This window comes from Cynoglossus semilaevis, chromosome 8 (genome assembly GCF_000523025.1).
Source record: "Cynoglossus semilaevis isolate Cse_v1.0 chromosome 8, Cse_v1.0, whole genome shotgun sequence".
NCBI lineage: Eukaryota > Metazoa > Chordata > Actinopteri > Pleuronectiformes > Cynoglossidae > Cynoglossus > Cynoglossus semilaevis.
The window spans coordinates 21,353,141-21,372,138 of NC_024314.1; the positions used below are offsets into that span (position 1 = coordinate 21,353,141).

Here is an 18,998-nt window from a genome sequence, read left to right on the forward strand (position 1 = left end):
TTCTCGTCGGTCGTGAGGCGACTTTTTCTCTCAGCTGCAGCCGTGGCGTTGGATTCTTCAGACTGCAGATTCAGCTTCATTTCTGCTGGAGCAGCGCGTGTCACCGCCAGGTCCTCACTTCATTAACCTGCTCTGTTTACAGTCGTCCAGTGTGAACAGCAGCCCATTGTTTACTGTCACTCACTGACCCACAGTCAGAAGCTCACGGGTGTTTTGACCCTTTAGAACATTGTTTCAAATGAATTTACTAAAATAAACCAAATAAAAAAAAACATGTTTCACCACTTGATATTTAGATTAATTTCATCTTCTTCTTTAGCTTGCTTTGTGCTGCAGTCTTTCTTAATTCTAGGACAGTGAAGGCATCACTGTATTGTTAAAAGATCTTATATTGGGTTTTTTTAGGTTTTTTTTTTTTTAAGAGTCCTTGCACTTGAACTTTTCCAACTTCATCCCTTCTTCTTCTTCTTCTTCTTCTTCTCTGCTCCACAGCTGCGTGGTGGATGAGATGGACTGCTCAGGCATGGAACTGGACGAAGCTCTGAGAAAGTTCCAGGCTCACATCCGTGTCCAGGGAGAAGCTCAGAAGGTGGAACGCCTTATCGAGGCCTTCAGGTAATGGGGAAAAACCTGCCTGAGCTGCCACACTTTGAGTTTATCTATCCTGAGCCAGAGCACGGGGGCTGCAGATGCCGGTTTCAGCCGCATCTATGAAGTGCAGGAAATCAGTCATTAGTGGACTGTGGGTGAAACGGATTACTTTCTCAAAACAGATTTATTTCCAGGCCACAGTCCAGACCATGGAAGCTGTAAGTGATCGAAATGTATTTAAAAAAAAAAAAATGAAATCCCAGACTCAGACACAGATGGACTGTAAACAACTTCTTCTGTCTGAAGGCTCAGTGACAGATACTTTAACAATCTAATAATATTACAGTAATCCCATGTTAATGTAATAAAATAGGAGCATGAAACTAATGCTGCATGTTTCATCTCTAATCTATCGACCAATCAGGGCTTTTCTAAGATTCTGATTCTAAATGAACTAATTACCTTAAGGTTCAGGTTTAGTTCAATGTGAAAAGAGATCAAATCCAGTGATCTCAAACCCCCGGGCTGCAGCCCACAATTCTAAATGAACTAGTTCCCTTAAGGTTCAGGTTTAGTTAGTGCAATGTGAAAAGAGATCAAATCCAGGGATCTCAAACCCCCGGGCTGCAGCCCACTTCTGGCCCGCAAAAACCCCGAAATGTGGCCCACAACTAAATGTCAATAATGAGGTCATTTAACTCTTTTTGCCTTGTTGTATATATATATATATATGTATATAAACATTATATCTAACTGATATCTATTTTGTTTTACCAGCATGAAGCTATTTTTGGCTCATTTAGCTTTGGCCCGTCCCCCTCCAATTCTTCTTATTCTTTAATTTTTACACCATCTACCAGCAGCCGATATCATCTGAGTTGGTCTCTTGTCACTAAATGGTTTCGTTTTAGATTATAAATATTTGTTACAACCAAATTGAGAAGAGAAAATGCAAACAGAGGGCGGCACCACAACTCTATTCATGTCCAATGGCTGAGGAAACTACACTTGTAGAAAACAAACAGAAAACTCCAGCCTGATATCATCGTTTTAATCTTGCATTCTGTCCAGATGGAGAAAGAAACAATATTTGGATTTCTGTGCCTCAGCGGGCAGAAAGGTTGGCACTGGTAATGTTTGGACATCAGGTTGCCTTTCTCCCTCATCAGGGGAGATAAAGGGGGAAAGGGAGAGGGGAGGGGAGAGAGAGGGCGAAAAAGAGGGAGAAAGGTTTATAAATAACCAGCGCGTTGCATAAGCAGTCCTGCCTCCGCCGCTCCTCGCTGCTTTGATACGTCTCCAAATGCACTAACGCAGAGAAAGAGAGACGGAGAGGGGAAAGAGATCGCTCAAGAAAGAGGAGAAGAGTTGAAGCAACGGTGGAGAAAACGAGCAGCGCTGTGTGTGTGTGTGTGTGTGTGTGTGTGTGTGTGTGTGTGGGAAGGTTTAAAAGTAAAGAAAGCAGCCTGCAGCCTGGGTATGTGCTGCGTCAGTGCACTAATGAATGAGTAAGTAGGAGCCAGCGCGGATGCTGCAGATGCATTCATTTCACGTTGGTGCGACTGTGAATCACACCATTACTCAGCCCACAGTCACACACTGTACATTTACTGTTTTTTTTTTCGCTGGTTGTATTATGGTGATTTCAGAAAACGACCACATTCGTATCCCTAATCCGGCGTCCTCACACGGGAGTTAACTGCTGTACGACACCAGCTGACATCCACAACAACAGAATACGCCCGGCAGACGGCAGCGAACGTGGAATTTGAACTCAGCCAGATCTTTTTAACGAGATCCAGCGAACGCATTATTATTTTATACATATTTTTCTGTTTTTTTTTTTCTTAAATTCTGTGCGCAGCAGCTTGAGAGAAAAAGCAAACCCAAAATGTGTGTTTTTTCCCTCATCACGTTGCTGCACAGATGAGAGTGTAATTACTGCTGTTGAGTCATCGTTTCCATACAGTCAGATGTGAACGAGCAGCACTGTGATTATCATCGTGAAGCTCGCTTCATCACTACACACCCAGGGTTGTTTTTAAAAACTGGGGTTTGATGCATTGTGCTGTGGTGCAGTGGTTTTAGGAGGTAACGTCCCAACAGGAAGGTGAAGGGTCCGATTGTTTGCTCTGTGCTCTGACCTCCCTGGTCAAGATGTTTGGTCGTAGTCTGTGTTCTTAGAAAACCAGTCCTAACAGGATATGGAGAGGAATGTAGGACTGATAATGTAAGGTGTGAAATGAAGGTCAGGAGTTTGATTTCTAGCTTTTTAGTGACACGGCCACATGATCAGAACGACACATGGAACAACTGAGAAACGGCTTGAACATCTGCAGCACGACACGGCGCACAGATTTGTCAAAAAGGTTTTCACCTGCTGTGTGTATTCCAACAAGTGTGTGTGTGTGTCTGTGTGTGTGTGTCTGTGTGTGTGTGTGTGTCTGTGTGTGTGTGTGTGTGTGTCTCAACCCGACTGTGATACTGGTTCCAATCATGCAGCTCGCTGGGTTTGCAACACTCTGCTGCCGGAGCAGGACCTGTGCAGAAATGACTGATTAAAGCATGAGTCTGTGCAAGACACACACACTCACACACACTCACACACACACACACACTCTCTCACACACTCTCCTCAGCATCATGATTGCCATTAGTTAAAACTGCAAAATTCCACAAATGTTGAACACTCATGGTGACAGGATGATCCATGAAAATATAAATATAAAATAATGTTAGTCTCTTATTTGGAGAAATTCTCAGTGCAACCCACACAGGCTGCCACAGGAGGCGCCATTACATTATATATATATGGTTCCTCTAGGTCTCGAACCCATGACTTTCTGCATGTAAGGCAGTTGTGTAAAACGTGATAACCACTACTGTCATTAAAGGGACTTAACAACTACTTTGTGAGGAAGTGAACTGACAGAGATGTTGGTCAACTCACCATCTTTTCCCTTTAAATTTCCCGTGTGTTACTTTTTACACGTCCACGGGGACGAGGGCGTCTGCGGAGTCAGACGATATTTCTGCAACAGCTTCAGCTGCTGACGGCTTCCACTGTGGTCTCAGGCCAAATTAAAGCCATAAGTCTCCTGCTGCTTTGCCTCCCTCCTGCTCAGAGAGTCTGGAGACATTAGGGAGGACGCTGTCTGTTGAAGGATGCCTTCAGTGTCCGAGGATGACAAAGTACATTCGTCTCGTCTTCCCTTTGTCATCCCGTCCTGTCTCTCCTCATCGTTCTGTCCTTTAGCCTTAACCGGTTCATCTCTCTTCCTGACAATATTTTGTTCATTCTAAATATTTCAACTTCTCTCTCCTCCGTCCGGGGTCTTTACCCACCAAAAACTCCTCAAAAAATGTTTGATTGTTTTTGTGCTGTCCGTAACATGATTTCACACAGCATCACTAAAAGTTAAAGTGATGTGTCCTTTGTATGTACAGTATGTCAATAAGAAACCACTGTTATAAGACTTTCTTTTTTTCTTTGTTTTCATCTAAAAACTGTAGAGTTTGAAAAAAACAAAAACATCCTTTGCAAATACTAAAATCTGGAGAAAACATCAATTAACATAAAACGTTAGCTAAGATAGGAAAAGATAGGATAAGATAAAGGGCTATGCTAGGCTAGGCTATGTAAAGCTAGGCTAGGCTTTAATGCTGGGGAAATTAACACTACAGGATTGAAATTAAAAATGACAATTTGTGTTTTCCACTTAAAATCAATAAACAAGAAAAATATGCAAATGTTAGACTTGAAGAAAAATGGAATTATTTGAAAATAATCTTTTCTCCACTTCAGCTGTTTTCTGCTCAGATTAGCCTTTTTTCAATGTTATTCTTATTAACCGCTCCTTACATTTTAAGCTGTTACGTTGACATGAACTCTTTTTAAAAAAAAAATCTTTTATTTCTACTTCAACAGCCAGCGCTACTGCATGTGTAATCCCGATGTGGTGCAGCAGTTCCACAACCCCGACACCATCTTCATCCTGGCCTTCGCCATCATCCTGCTCAACACCGACATGTACAGTCCCAACATCAAGCCTGACAGAAAGATGTTACTGGAGGACTTCATACGCAATCTACGAGGTGAGGAATTTACCGGAATTAAACTAGTTTATGTGTCAAATTCAAACTACTCCTGAAGCACTGTGTCAAACCGAGTGGTACGGTGCAGTCGACAAGTCGGCCGCAGATGTAGTAGTACACGCAGAGGAGCCGCTCTGCTGTAAGGAGAAGTCAACACTAATCCTGGCCGTGGAGCTGAGGAGCTGAGGTGATTATAAATGTATCTCCATTAAATGCATGAAGCTGTCATCAGGAGTGAAATAAATCCACTCAGGCAGGAATTTAATTATCAGACATAAGAAACATCCTGCACAGAGAGTAAAGTTAATGATGAGAGGAGGAGGAAAGGAGAAAGACTTTCACTTTTCCCCCGTGGCCTCAAAGCCATGTATTCAAAGTCTGGCTGGGGGGCCAAATGTGACGCACGAAAAGAGTGTATGAGTTATACATAATGTAAAAATATGTATGCAAAACTAGGACTAGTTGTTACCAGCCCCAATAATCTTCTTTGCCACTGTAACATATGTTCAAGTGGAATCACTAAAATTCATATTTGGAGTTTTTTTGTTTTCTAACTTTAGCTATAAGTTTCATATCTAAAACATTTTCTCTTTGTTACGTTTGGTGTATCCTGGGTAGTGAATGTTAAAAAAAAATTTTTTTGCCCTTTTTCAGCATATTTTTGCTAAAATTTAACTACCACGCTAGCTATTAGCAATTAGTTAACATAAAGGTTTCTACCCATTTTGTGGCAGATTTCAGCTAATAGTCTAACTATCTCATACAGTAGCTAGGTTATTGGCTAATCTCTACGTTATCCAATTTGGGATAAGCATTTTGGGATAGCATATAAAAATGAGCACTATCAATAATATACAGTTTATTTTTGTTTGCTTCTTTGTTTTTCCTATTTTAACATTTTTCGTTTGTAGTTTTAATGAAGACTTAACAGAGACACTAAATGTCCAAACTCACCAGGATTCACTCCCAGACGACACGTGTTCATTTACATAAGAGCCCCTGCCTGCAGTGCGTCACACACTCCCAGGTCGTAGCCTCGACAGCAGAAGGCGTCTGTTATCCTTGTCTCCACAAGTCAAACAGATGCCGAGGCGCAGGCTGAAGCGTCTCTAAATGGCTCCCCCTCTGTGGAATCAGCAGTGCAACAGCGAGGTCAATGGAGAACAGCGTTCATTTATTCACCCAGACTCTTCCTCACAATTCAATTAAGTGAGAAAATCACTTACAAACAGATTGAGCAGATTGAGATTTTAATACAAATAATATAATTTTTTTTTAGCGATCTATCCCTCAACTCTAAACACGTCTGTTAACTCCTCTGAATACGTTCTCTTTGTTTCTTTTCACTCATGTCTCTGTGTCTCGACACACAGACAAACGGTTCACTCAGCTAATTGGCTGAGGTGAAATGCAATTATGCACCCGAAGCCAATAGTAATAGAGAGAAATGGCACACTTATTATCTCATTTGAAACAGACTGGCCGGGCTGACACACAGTGGGCCAAACTGAAATGAACGTCTTATTTCAAAGGTAATCCAGTGTGCCAGCCAAGTAAAAATGAAAGAAGACGTTTCTTCTTCCTTAGTTGGGTTTGTGGGGGTTTTTTGTGTGTGCACAGAACGGATGCATCTGAGCTCATATCCCATTAGTACACGGGGATGAAAACAACTCCCTCTATATTTAGACATAAGGAGGCAGAGCCAACGGGATTCGAATCAGGGCTCAAACTACAAAGGAACACGAGTAAAACAAGAAAAAACAAAAGTGTTGGCAGATCTGTGTAAAACTGGGAGGCCACTGTGAGAGATGTGGAAATATTTAAATGAACTCACAGGAGGCCTCAGCTCTCAGACGTGACAATCTTTTAAGTCTAAGCTAATTTCTTTGTCAGTTTCAATTCCACTAAAATAGTTTTAGTTTTTATTACAGTCTGAATCATTTATAACAATAGTTTATCAAACTCTTCTAGCTAGTTTTTATTGCTAATTTGACCACATTTCTCTGTTGTTTTTCTTGCTAAATCGGAGCTGAACTTAACTCAGTTTATATTCTGTTTTTCTTGCTAAATCAGAGCTGAACTTAACTCAGTTTATATTCTCATTATCTAATTATTAATGTCTTTTTGATCTACTTCAGCTACAACACCGAGTCATTATTGGTAAAACTTTACTAACCTTTAGCTCTACTTCTGCTAATACTTTAGCTATTTTTTAGCTTCCTGGACTTGAGCTCAAATTAGCTCAAATGTTAAACAATTTTAAGGGTTATCTAATCAAGAAAATAAAGATTGAACCTTTAAACCTTTACATTCAGCAACATTTTCCAGGCAACTTCTACCTGTTTTTAATAATTGTCTCTAATTCAGTTAGCTAATTTTTAGGCTAATTTTGTGCGTATCTGAAAAAGTTCAGTTTGAGCAGAGACCAAATTCCAGAAGTTTATCGTTACTGTGGAAAAGTCGATATTTTTAGCCATTTGCCGAGTATTTTTGGACGACTTCCATGACGTCAGTTCTGTGTCTGAGTCAAAGTCCAAGTTGAGTAGAAGGTTAGGAAGAAGCAAAACTTAGTCCAGGTCCAATGGCAGTGGTACTGTTGTTAGTCTCAGTCGACCTTTTCACTGTATGAAGTATTTAATACAAAGTACCTGGAGAAAACTCTGAAGAAGACATTTGAGACCCGAGGTTTTCAAGCCGGCGAGGTATGACTCGGCTGACCACAGCGCTGATTGAGAAGTGAAAGAAGACACTGAGTCATGATTACACAATTCAAAGCAACCAGTGTTAAACTGCTGTGTCATGGCCCCCCTCTGTGTCACATGCAGAAGATGATTATGCAACGGTACTTCCACGGCCCCTGCCTCGGTGATTAGCTCCAGTGTCTCTCAGCAGTTTCCCAGAGTGCATCACTGTGACCCTCATCACTTGTGGCAGCTTCCTTCTGCCCCCATTGAAAAGTTAATGTACCAAACCACGTGGCTCAGCTGCACAGACGTAATGGGAAAACATCTCAAGGGCGACCTTTGGACCCGGCGACAGGAGACTCCACCTGCCTCTACTACGGCAGCAAACAGAGCTGGGCTCCAGACAGAGCCACTGTTTCTCCTGGCATTTAACATCCCTCACATTTCCCACTGTCTGTACTTAATGACAACAGTCAGAGGCAGGAAGTCAGAGAATCACAGATAAGGAGACTTAACTCTCCGAGTCATTCTGTTCCCGGTATACAGTGGTCCCTCTATAATATATCGCAATTCTCCTTTTGCTTCCTCAGTACATCGCGGATTTCTGTTTTAATCCAATCTTGCGGAATTTTTGCTATATCACAAAATATAGCCAGTCGGCCGCTCTCTTGTTCACTTCACTCTGCGTCGCCATTCTACAGTACAACATCCACAGGATGTAATTGGGTCGGGAAGGGTAATACAGTCTAGGGAGGGTTGATAACAGTGCGGGGAAGGTTCACAAAGGGTAAATATATACAGAAATCATATAATAACTATCTTCTACTTCGTAATTTTTTTCCATTTCACGGTGGGTCCTGAAACGCAACTATCTTGATAGGAGAGGCATCATTGTACCGTCTGTTTCTGTGCTGATGTTCTTAGGTGTGGACGATGGAGCGGATATCCCCCGAGACATGGTGGTGGGCATCTACGAAAGGATACAGCTCAGGGAACTGCGCTCCAACGAAGACCATGTGACCTACGTCTCCAAGGTGGAGCAGTCCATCGTCGGCATGAAAACGGTAACCACATATCCGACATCTGCGGACTTTAAAATCTATCTATACCTGCATTTGTGTTAATTTTGTCAAACAGAGCATGCAGCTCCCTCTTCATCCACTGCAGTGGCGCTATTACCTAAGTTTATAATGACTAAGAAGAAGCTAATTAGAGTTAGCCTTAATACATTTAACTTTCTGGAGCTGTACACCTCCTGCACACAATTCTAAAACTTTGTTTTTACACAACACAAAGACTTTAAAACAAACAATTGGGGTTTAATGGGCTGATCCCGACCCTCCCCCACCACTGCCCCCTACTGGATCTAATGTTTACTGTCTCCCTTTCGCCATTTTTTTTAATTGTATTTTTGGCTAACTATTATTGTTACCTTTCTGTACACTTTCAATAATGTTTTTCAACATTGGCATGGATTTGTATTTAATGACTTTAACAGAGGATGAGAGCAGAACCATATTTGAAAATTATGAGCATCAGTGCACACGAAACACACAAAACCCAATTCAAAATCATTTACTCATCACTTAGGGCTTCATCACAGCCTTGCGAGTCACAGTGGCACCAGCGGAGCACATTTATTAGCCATTAAATGTCTCATCAGCGGCAGGATCATTAGCGCAGGTCATTACTCCTGCCAGATACATCATTAACCACTGTTATCATTACACTAAACTGTTTAAGGTTAAAAGACTTGGTCAGAGATCGCCGTGAGTGGAACGATTCAGCAGGTGAACTCAGGTCTTTGGTGAAGAGTTAGCGTAGCGTTGAGTGTTGACCACGCTAACAAAAACAGTGAATAAACCCTGTAAACTTACCAAGAAATCTCAACTTATTTTGATCCTTTGTTAAAATAAAATATACACCATAAAAAACATTCACAGAATCCACAGTGGTGGTTTTCAGTCTGTTTTTGTCCAAGGACGGTAACGGCATCGCCAGCTTTACTCAGCCTGTGATTGGCTATTTGGCTCCATATGACTTTGTGTCACATGGATATATTTTACCAACAAAGGAAACTCACCAGGAGCTGCAAATACTACCATACACTCTAACGTTGTCGTCGTACAGTTCATGTAGTTTCAAGTACTGCAGTTATTTTACAAATGCTATAAACTAGATTTCTTTATCATATGTATAAGATCCATCCTGTCTGTTATCAACTTATAATCATCAAATATGATCTGACTGCGACCTGATACAAAGAGGCTAAAGGGCCACATTAAGCCCGGGAGCCTCAGGTTGAAGACCCCTGTTTGAACTTTTGAATCAAGAGTCAGAAGACAGTTTTAAAAGATGATGCAGGTGCAATAAAAAAAAATAATAAAATGGAGAAATATTGTAAAATGTTTTTAAATCAGTTTATTTTTCAAGGGAAACATAAAAATCGACATTATCTGCAGTTCTTCTGTTAATGGCTGTGCCAGAAAAACTCTCCTGTCATTTTTACTTCATCCTGTCTTCAGGGCTGTTTCAGAGAGACCGGGCACCGCTGGCTGCTAATGATGACATTATGTGTTCCTGTAATTAGTGTAATGAGAAAGCAGGCAGGGCAAGAGTTTGATCACCCTGCAGTTATGAACGATGAGTGTTGTGAGAGAAAGAAGATGCGTTTATTGTAGGAAGAAATGGGCAGAGAGAGTCGAGGGAGGTCGGTGGGATCGCTCTGCTGCTGCCGGTGGATGTTTAAGACACAGGTGAAACATTACTTCAACTTTGTTACAAAATGGTTAGCTGATCTTATCATAATAAGCGAATTTGTTTTTTTTTAAAAAGCTTAAAAGCTAACTAAATTATTGGGTCTCAAACTATGGTGTCCTTCCCCTCTAGTGGTACGCAGGGTTAGGTGATTTTTGTCGTTGCTAGTGGACTGTAATGTTTACTTTACTCAGCCGATCAGGGCAGGCTGGGGTTGGTGTATTCGTTAGCCGTACTTCTAGTACTTGGAGAGCCAAGTATTTTTCCAGGTGTTACGTGGTGTAAAAAGTAGGGATGTACGATAATATCGACCAACCGATAATATCGGTCCGATATCAGCATAATATGTAATATCTGTAAGACTTACGTTATCCGTTGATATCGCATATCGGCAAAAATAATATCGGACATTATATTATTATTTATTATATATTATTATTATTATATAGTGAAATTGATTCATAAGAGAACTGTATACAAATACAGGGTGAGAACATTTGTTAATCAACTGCTGACTTGCAGGCCGTTGGTGTTGCAGTAGAAGCTCGATGTAATAAACACGTTCCTCCAAGGATTCAGATTTCTTCTAAAGCAGAAGCAGTTCTCACACAACAGAAGTTTCTTCTTTAATAACCGGCTCTTTTTTCCTCTATACCACAGAGAGCACTGCATATTCTAAGAGTATATTTTATCAGCGTTTTCTTCATCGTATTGATTTTATTTGTTTGTGATTTTCGCACCACTCAGCTTGTCCAGTATATACAGCAGTGTTTTACGCAGTTCTGTCTCCTGTCTTGAAACACTCCAGACAACGTTCCTGCCTTTTTATATCTCGTCTGGGATTTATTGATTGTTTTTATTTTTTCACAAACTCATTATTCTAAGTGACTTAAGATCCCAGCTCATACCTGGCTGTGTTTGTCTGCGGGGACAGGTTCTCTCTGTTCCTCACAGAAGACTGGTGTGCTGCAGTCGGCTGTTTGAAGTGACAGATGTCAACAAGGCCCAGAAACAGGCGGCACATCAGAGAGAAGTCTTCCTCTTCAACGATCTGATTGTGGTGAGTGGAAGAAAGCATTACTGTCAATTAAATTTCTTCATTTAGTAAAAAGAACAGGAGGGTAAAATTGGAGGGAAGAACATTTCCTTTGGCTAATTTCAGGTAATATTCTGGTCACATTTTCTATCAAAAGTTGTGATGAAACGTCTTCTCAGTTCTGTGTGTCACCCAGGGGTTTTGTTTTGTTTTTGTTCCGACTGCAGATCTTGAAGCTTTGTCCAAAGAAGAAAAGTCCTGCTGCCTACACTTTCTGCAAAGCCATGGGCCTACTGGGCATGCAGTACCACCTTTTTGAAAATGAATGTGAGTCGTGGTCTTTTCAGGCCTTTTAGATTGAGTTCACAAAGCCAGCGGAACAGAAAGTGAGCGGAGCTTTTTCACAAATACGTTTGAGAGTAAAAGTGTCACCTAAATCAACACACATACTGTAGGTTGAATACCTCGTCATCTGTCCACTGTGTCGTCCACTACAGAGCAGTATCTGAACAGTGTGTCACCATGGTAACGGTGCTTCCCTTGACACAGGCCAGTCTGACAGTTAACATTTGAAGCTGGAAATAGTTTCCACAGTTTTTCCTCTTAGATTTGAGCATGGGATATTTTTATTCAAAGAATTTGAGGAAAGTAGAGGATTGAAAACTTCGCTGAAGCAGGACAAAGAAAATGAAAATAAAATCTCGGCAGTGTCAGTTAAAGCCATAAAGTTTAGGCCTGGTTTAAAAGTGGTCTATATGGACGTTTGGGGTCAAAAAGTGGATTCAAATGTCATCAAATCTATAAGGATAAATGAGCCAGGTTCAAGGTTTGTCTCTCTCCTCTGGTTTGACCTTTCCAAGATGAAATATCCTTCTTCGATTTGTCTAAATAATGAACTAAACAATAATTGTGTTTCTCTGTTCTCAGTCTACCCTCATGGCATCACCATCCTTTCGCCTTTTGGCTCAGAAAAGAAGCAAGTCCTCAACTTTTGCGCCCAAAGTGCAGAGGAGCTGCTGAAGTTCGTAGAAGACCTGAAGGAGTCCATTGCGGAGGTGTCAGAGATGGAGCAGATCCGCATCGAATGTGAGTTTTAGCGTCTCAACGTTGGTTTGTTGTGTCTGAACCATTCAGTGTTTCAGTAGAACACTCGCTAAAGGTCACATGCTGCGGAATACCACACGATCATAACAATTTTACTCTCTGTGATTAAAGTAGACATTTTCAGACTCAGGATAGAGAAAAAACATCGACAAAAAATATTCTAGGCTTTGCTCAGATTTTTTTTTCTGTTGTTTTGATCCCTAGGGGGAAAATTGTTGAATTAATCATTTTTAAAAAGCGTGATGACATCCAATACAAGGAAAACTATGTTTTTTAAAAGAACAAATCTTTTCTAAATTTTAATAGAATGAACAAATAAAATAATAAAAATAATTCTTATAATTAAAATGTTGGACCTCGTTTACTTTATTTAATCTCCCAGAGCCACCTGGGAAATTTAAGGTAGATCTTAATTAAATTTAGTCTAAATAAAAAAAAGAATAATAATCTTTCTAAAGCTGAATCTTTGATGCTTTAAAAATGTACAGTACTTTTTCCTGGTCATAATTGCATGACTTTAATTAATTTGTCATTTATTTTATTTTTATTTATCTTTAACCAATAATTATTTTAGAAATATAAATTTTATAATGTCAATTCACAGAAAAAAAAACAAATGTATGTGAAAGTCTCTGAGAGGTCAATTAACCTTAAACTCATTAAACCGGAGTTCAATCAGTGGACATACTTTATTGTCAGTTTTCCTCTAAATAGGATTGTCATTTATGCTGTTGACATTATTTTCCTTTTTCTTAAATCCCTGAAAAATCTTCTGTCCGAGGCAGACTCCTCAGGGCGTTGACTGCTGATATTGTAAATCACTAGTGATAGATCTGATCTGTGTCTTCATTTGACCACAAACTTTGTTTAGTTACTCCCACCGTAGTCGCATTAAAGTCAATCCAGCAGTGCTGTCTTTGCTAACAGAAAGCCGTGTTCTTTCTTATATAAGCCCTGGACTTGATGCAGAGGCTTTGCTCAGATTTTTTTTTTTTTTTTTGCATTTTCCTTTGGTGCACTGCAGCTGCAACACACTGCAGAACTGCAGTGAATTGGAAATGTTTTTGCCCGATGAAATTCCCCTTAAAGTTTAACACCAACACACCCAGCTATACACAGTCCTGAGAGTCCGAGGCCTGGCTCCTGCCAGTGAGCATCAAAAGAGAGCAGCCCTGCTGGGATTTGAGGCTACAGCATTAGCCTTCACAGAGAGTGAGGTCCAGCCGCCTGTGGAGAATAGTCTACAACATATGGAGACGGGCAGCGCTTGACAGATGGAAGTTACTTTTCTTTTTGGAGACAGCTCCTCACAAACCAGTGCACACAAATTACAGGACTGAGGACATGAAGGGCCAACTAGTACAAACAACCGGAAACATGTTTATTTATGCTCATTTCTTTTGTTATTTTCAGGCCAGAGGCCGAGGTTTTTCTGTTCCCTTTGTTTGTATTAAAAGATGTTTGTTAGTGAAACGCTGTGGGAGGACGTGACGATTTAAACGTCACTGGATCGTAAAATCCAATGCAGCTGATGCTCGTTAGCACAGCCAGAAAACAAGGTTGGGCAACACTGTTAGCCACAATATTGGACATTGGACGTGCTCAAAATATCCTTACATGTGCAATGAAACATGAAACACTGAAGTGTTAATTTTGACAGACTTTTTTGTTTTGTTCTTAGTCTTAGTCTTTTGACTAAGTGGTAACTGAGCCTCAGGCTCAACTTAAGATTACAATTTTTACTTTGTATCTTAGCTCAATATATTAATGCTAACGATAAAATTGAAACCAGGAAAGTCCATATATGTGTCCCACCAGCAGAGGCACTTTATAGAAGAAGAATATTATATCAACATATTATGTTAAATGATTCTTTATTCTGATCCTAATCATAATAATATTAAAAGTAATTTTCTGCAGTGCGTAGAAATATATTCATGTATGTTTACTGTATATGGACGACATTCTACGTTACACCTTGAATCAGTACAAACGAGGTCATTATCTAAATACATTCTACAGCCTGGATAATTCAGTCGATAATTACGGCTTCAGTATCTTTTTCCTGCGATGTGACTGCAGTTCGAGGGTTGTGAACCAGAATTACCACACATCCTGGCGTTTGAGAACAAAACAGCACTCAGTCTTCATGATTGGAAATGACATGCAATTACCATCAAGACTGAGGCCTAATTAGGGAAATGAGAGTCATGTTCTGAGCTTAGAGGAGAGAGTGGGAGGTGGGAGGGCGTCAGGGGTGAGGAGGAGGAGGAGGAGGAAGAGGAGGAGGAAGAGGAGAAAGAGGAGGAAGAGGTGGAGGAGGAGGAGGAGGAAGAGGAGGAGGAGGACGAGGAGGAAGAGGAGGAGGAGGAGAAGGACGAGGAGGAAGAGGAGGAGGAGGAGGAAGAGGAGCAGGAACTGGCTGCCAATAATGTTGCTGCTCACATTCATCTGTCACCATCCAACATTCCATCCATCTGTCCGTCCATTCCATCCATCCATGCCTTCGAACCATCCATCCATTCTATCCAACCATCCATCCATCCACCCACCCATCCATCTATCTATCCATCCAACCATCCATCCATCCATTCCATCCATTCCATCCAACCATCCATCCAACCATCCATCCAACCATCCAAAACCATCCATCCATCCAATCATTCCATCCAACCATCCATCCAATCATCCATATCCAAGCATCCAACCATCCATCCAACCATCCATCCAACCATCCATCCATCCACCCACCCATCCATCTATCTATCCATCCAACCATCCATCCATCCATCCATTCCATCCAACCATCCATTCATCCATCAATCCATGCAGCAATCCATCCATTTCATCCATTCATCCATTCCATCCAACCATTCAACCATCCATCCATACAATCATTCCATCCAACCATCCATCCAATCATCCTTCCAATCATCCATCCATCCAATCATCCATCCATCAATCCATCCATCCTCTGTGTTGGAGTGATTCTGATTGATCATTTCTGTTTTGCCTTCTCTGCAGGGGAGCTGGAGAAGCAGCAGGGAGCCAAGACGCACTCGGTAAAGAACGACACACAGCTAGAGCTGCGTGGCAAACAGGGCTCTCCATCAGGTGTGTGTGTGAGAGAGAGAGAGAGAGAGAGAGAGAGACCGAGTGTGTTTGTGTGTGGCTTCCTAATTTTAAAACCCACTGCTGAGGCATTGTCTCCACCTACATCTGCGTTTCTGCTGTTCAAAACATTTTTAAGTCAGTGCTTTCCATTCGCTGCAGTAAAGAAAAAAAATGCTGTAGAGATTCACGAACTCCATTTTTCTTTTCTGGAAATGGAGTGTGTAGTGTGAACAAAAAGACAGTTTCATCACAGACATTCTGCCACTTTTCCCCCTCTTTTTTCTTCTCTTTTCCCTCTTTTTCTGCCCCCAGGAAAGCAAGAGGTAGACGACAGGAGCGGACACAGTGCTGTAGAGGTAAGTGCTCAGTGATTGGGTCCAGTGTTCCCAGAGACAGGTAAGTCAGGGAGCAGGAACAGTCAGAGCAGAAAACAGAGCAGAGCAGAGAGGGAGGCTCCAGTCAGAGTCGGAAAAAAATGAGAAGAAACTGAGGGGAAAAATGACAAGGATGCTTTAAAAATATGTTTGTCAAAATCAAACATTTTATTAATCCCCTAGTGGAAATTGTTGGTGCTACAATTGCTCCTGCAAAAGCGTTAAAAAAAATAGCAAGTTGTTTATATTATGTCATTATAATAATTACTGTACTATTGTACTGTGGTAATGATAACAAAATAAAATATTATTTAGGTTTGAATGTGTATTTACTGAACCTTTATATATATAATATTTGTAAATTAGAATGTTTTTACCCCCCCCCAAAAAAGTTCCCCACAATTGCTAAAATTTTAATTTTGCCACGGTTACCAAAGATAGGGGGCAGGCCCTCCTATAAGGGCGCAGAGATATGGCCCAGCAAGGCAAGTGCGTTTCAAATTCATCATATAATTGCAGCAAAACAGTGTTTTAACTAAACTTTAGCTGAGATTTGAAGCAAGAGCGGTGTTGACGCAGCTCAGCTCGAGTCCAATACTGCGTCAAACCTAAGCTTTCATCTAAATTTCTCTTTGAAAAGATTGGTTTTCCCAAAAATACGACAGACACAGATGATGAAACTTTAGATTCCAACCTTGTTTTGGACTCAGACAAGGAAACGGAGGAAACTTGAAACTTTAGATTCCAACCTTGTTTTAGTCCCATGGACTCAGACAAGGAAACGGAGGAAACTGCCTTTGCTAAAAGTACACGAGGACATCAGTGGAATGCATATATATCTTGTCAGCGTTCCCACGTCAGGAACCGAGACCTTAATTAACACAGAGTCGAATACGTTTGACCCAATGTTTTCCCCTCCTCCACTCTGGTGCCTTCAGACCTCCTGGAGGGAGAAGCTTCTTCAGGCCGACCCTGACCTTCCACAGAGCTATTCTAATTAGGACGGCAGAGCTGGTCCAGTCGTTTCTGTGAGAGTGGGGTCACGGGGTCACTTTGACATTAGAACATGTTTCTTTCTGATGTTTGACCATTGGAGAAGTCAGAACATAAACTTTAAACCAAAGCTATTTGAGATAGAGGAGGAGGGAGAAGAAGGGGGGAGTTGTGAGACGGGAGCAGAATGTGGAGGGCGATGGGTAGAAACTAAGGAACGGGGTAGAGAAGGAGTGACAGATTAACAAATGGGGACGAGTGAAAGAGAGACTAATGGGGGGAGAGATGACTGAATCGGGGACAGCGGGAGGGAGACGGATGTTGGTAGAGGGAAATAGAACAAACAGGGAGGGGGACAGAGGTGAAAGAATGTGGGAGAGAACGGGACAGAGATGGACAAATAATGACCCACGTGTTTGTTTCAATAATTAGTTTAGCGTAAAAAAACAGCGGTTGTCAGTATTTCTAGTGGAGACATTGATGTGACCTACTTACAAGGACATGAAGAGAAGCCTGGCCTCAGTCCAGATTCTCAGCTTTATTCGTCTAAGTTTTGTTTATTCCAGTAAGTAAATGAAGAGAAAGGTTTGTTTTGAGTTGGGTTTTAGAGATAGAAAGAAAGGAGAGCCGTGTTAAAGAGAGAAAGTTCAGGGAATAAGGAGAATCACAACTAAAGAATCTAAGAACTCAGATGGATATCATCTGCATAAAAACGACAACTGTTTTTGAATTAACTCTGAAATCGTCTTCCGGGGGAAAAGACAGGTTGAAAAGGATAGAGACGTGAGGAACACCTGACACGTCAGTCAGCAGTGATCTTTGACAGTTCTACTTTTATTTGCAGTTTGGATTAACGGCTAGCTTTGTCCACCACATGTTTATATGCATTACACGATGTGCTTGTGTTTATCTTTTCTTTTGACAAAGGCGGGCCTAATACAGAAGCGACAATTGATGAAATTACAATGACGCGACCACAAGATGGCAGTAAAGCAAGAAAGAAATACAACCTCCGATAAAATCTAAAGACGTGTAATAAAGCGGTGGTTTTCAAACTGATGAGCCAAGTGAGCCAAACAAAAATAAAATCCACAGACTGACGCGGACTGCGTTAACCATTAGCTACAGCACATGCAGCTACAAGTGGCCAAGGTTTTTAGAGGCATCAATGAAGGCATCATTGGCATCACTTTACACCTGTTTAGCGTTAGCTTTGTGCGTCTGTCTGCTCTGTTCACCAGGTTAGAAGTTAAACCTCCACCTGTGCTGCGGCTGCGACCCTGAAGCCTCTGCTTTAAAGAGACGAACCAAACAGAACAGTTAACACCGATGGTAGTTGATAGAGAGGAACAGAAAGTAGAGAGATGTAGGAAAAAAAAAAGTACTATCTGGAGGTTTGCATTCTGATTAGTGTTGCCTGTGGATGTCCGTGCTCGTCAGTCTGCTCACCTCCACTCCTCCTCTTCTTCCACTTCTCCCTCTTCTTCGTATGCCCTCCGTCTATGTTCTGGTGATTCTGATTTTTCTCCCTCCCACAATTCCCCCCTTTTGTCTGTCACCTGTAGCGCCACACAGTGGTTTGAAAGGGAGATACGGGGGCCCTCAGTGTCCCCTTTGGAACCACCGGGCCCCTTCTGTAGCCTCACGCCAAATCTTTTCTCCCTGCACCTGAAACCACCTTTTCCTGCCAAATCCTGTCAGTGACCAGTGTCCACTGGTTCCCACCACCGTGGGAGTGGAGGGAGGGGAGTGCACTATATTCACACCTCCTCTAAAACCCCCCCCAACCCCTGACACCTGAGCATGCCTTGTGTGTGTGCTGTGCATTCACCACCACCACCACCACCCCCGAAAAAAGAAAAAAAAAAAAAAAAAGAAAAAGAGGGCTTGACGGATTGTAGAGGAGGATCCAGGTTTATAACATATGATGCTGTTCTCTTGGCTGTTTTCTAAACTAGGTGTCAATTCACAACAGGCTTCAGACGTACCAGCTCAGCAGCAACAACACGGCTCAGAACCCTGAGAACGCCGCCCTTCCTAACCACCGGGGGGAGCTGCTTTTCCCGCAGCAGGCACCCCAAGGCGTAGCCCAGGGTCCGGCAGCACCGTCACCACCTCTTCAGCACCCGCAGCTGCAGTCAGCGGCGAGCACCCCCGCCCACCACCACCACCACCACCTCCTCCTCCAGCAGCAGCAGCAGCTCCAGCCCGCCTCCGCCAGCATGCACGACCCGCGGCCGCACCACCACC

At 41.9% G+C, this 18,998-nt stretch overlaps 1 protein-coding gene across 1 annotated transcript in view; it reads left to right on the forward strand.

Moving 5' to 3' along the window:
• Nucleotides 1-18,998, forward strand: part of iqsec3a (IQ motif and Sec7 domain ArfGEF 3a) — a 93,436-nt gene that overhangs the window by 69,936 nt on the left and 4,502 nt on the right. Inside the window, exons 10-18 of the mRNA XM_025057138.1 lie at nucleotides 493-615; nucleotides 4,520-4,686; nucleotides 8,295-8,434; nucleotides 11,062-11,187; nucleotides 11,391-11,490; nucleotides 12,091-12,249; nucleotides 15,292-15,381; nucleotides 15,694-15,737; nucleotides 18,707-18,950. Of these exons, the coding sequence (XP_024912906.1) occupies nucleotides 493-615; nucleotides 4,520-4,686; nucleotides 8,295-8,434; nucleotides 11,062-11,187; nucleotides 11,391-11,490; nucleotides 12,091-12,249; nucleotides 15,292-15,381; nucleotides 15,694-15,737; nucleotides 18,707-18,950 (1,193 nt within the window). The remainder of the gene's footprint in view (nucleotides 1-492; nucleotides 616-4,519; nucleotides 4,687-8,294; nucleotides 8,435-11,061; nucleotides 11,188-11,390; nucleotides 11,491-12,090; nucleotides 12,250-15,291; nucleotides 15,382-15,693; nucleotides 15,738-18,706; nucleotides 18,951-18,998) is intronic.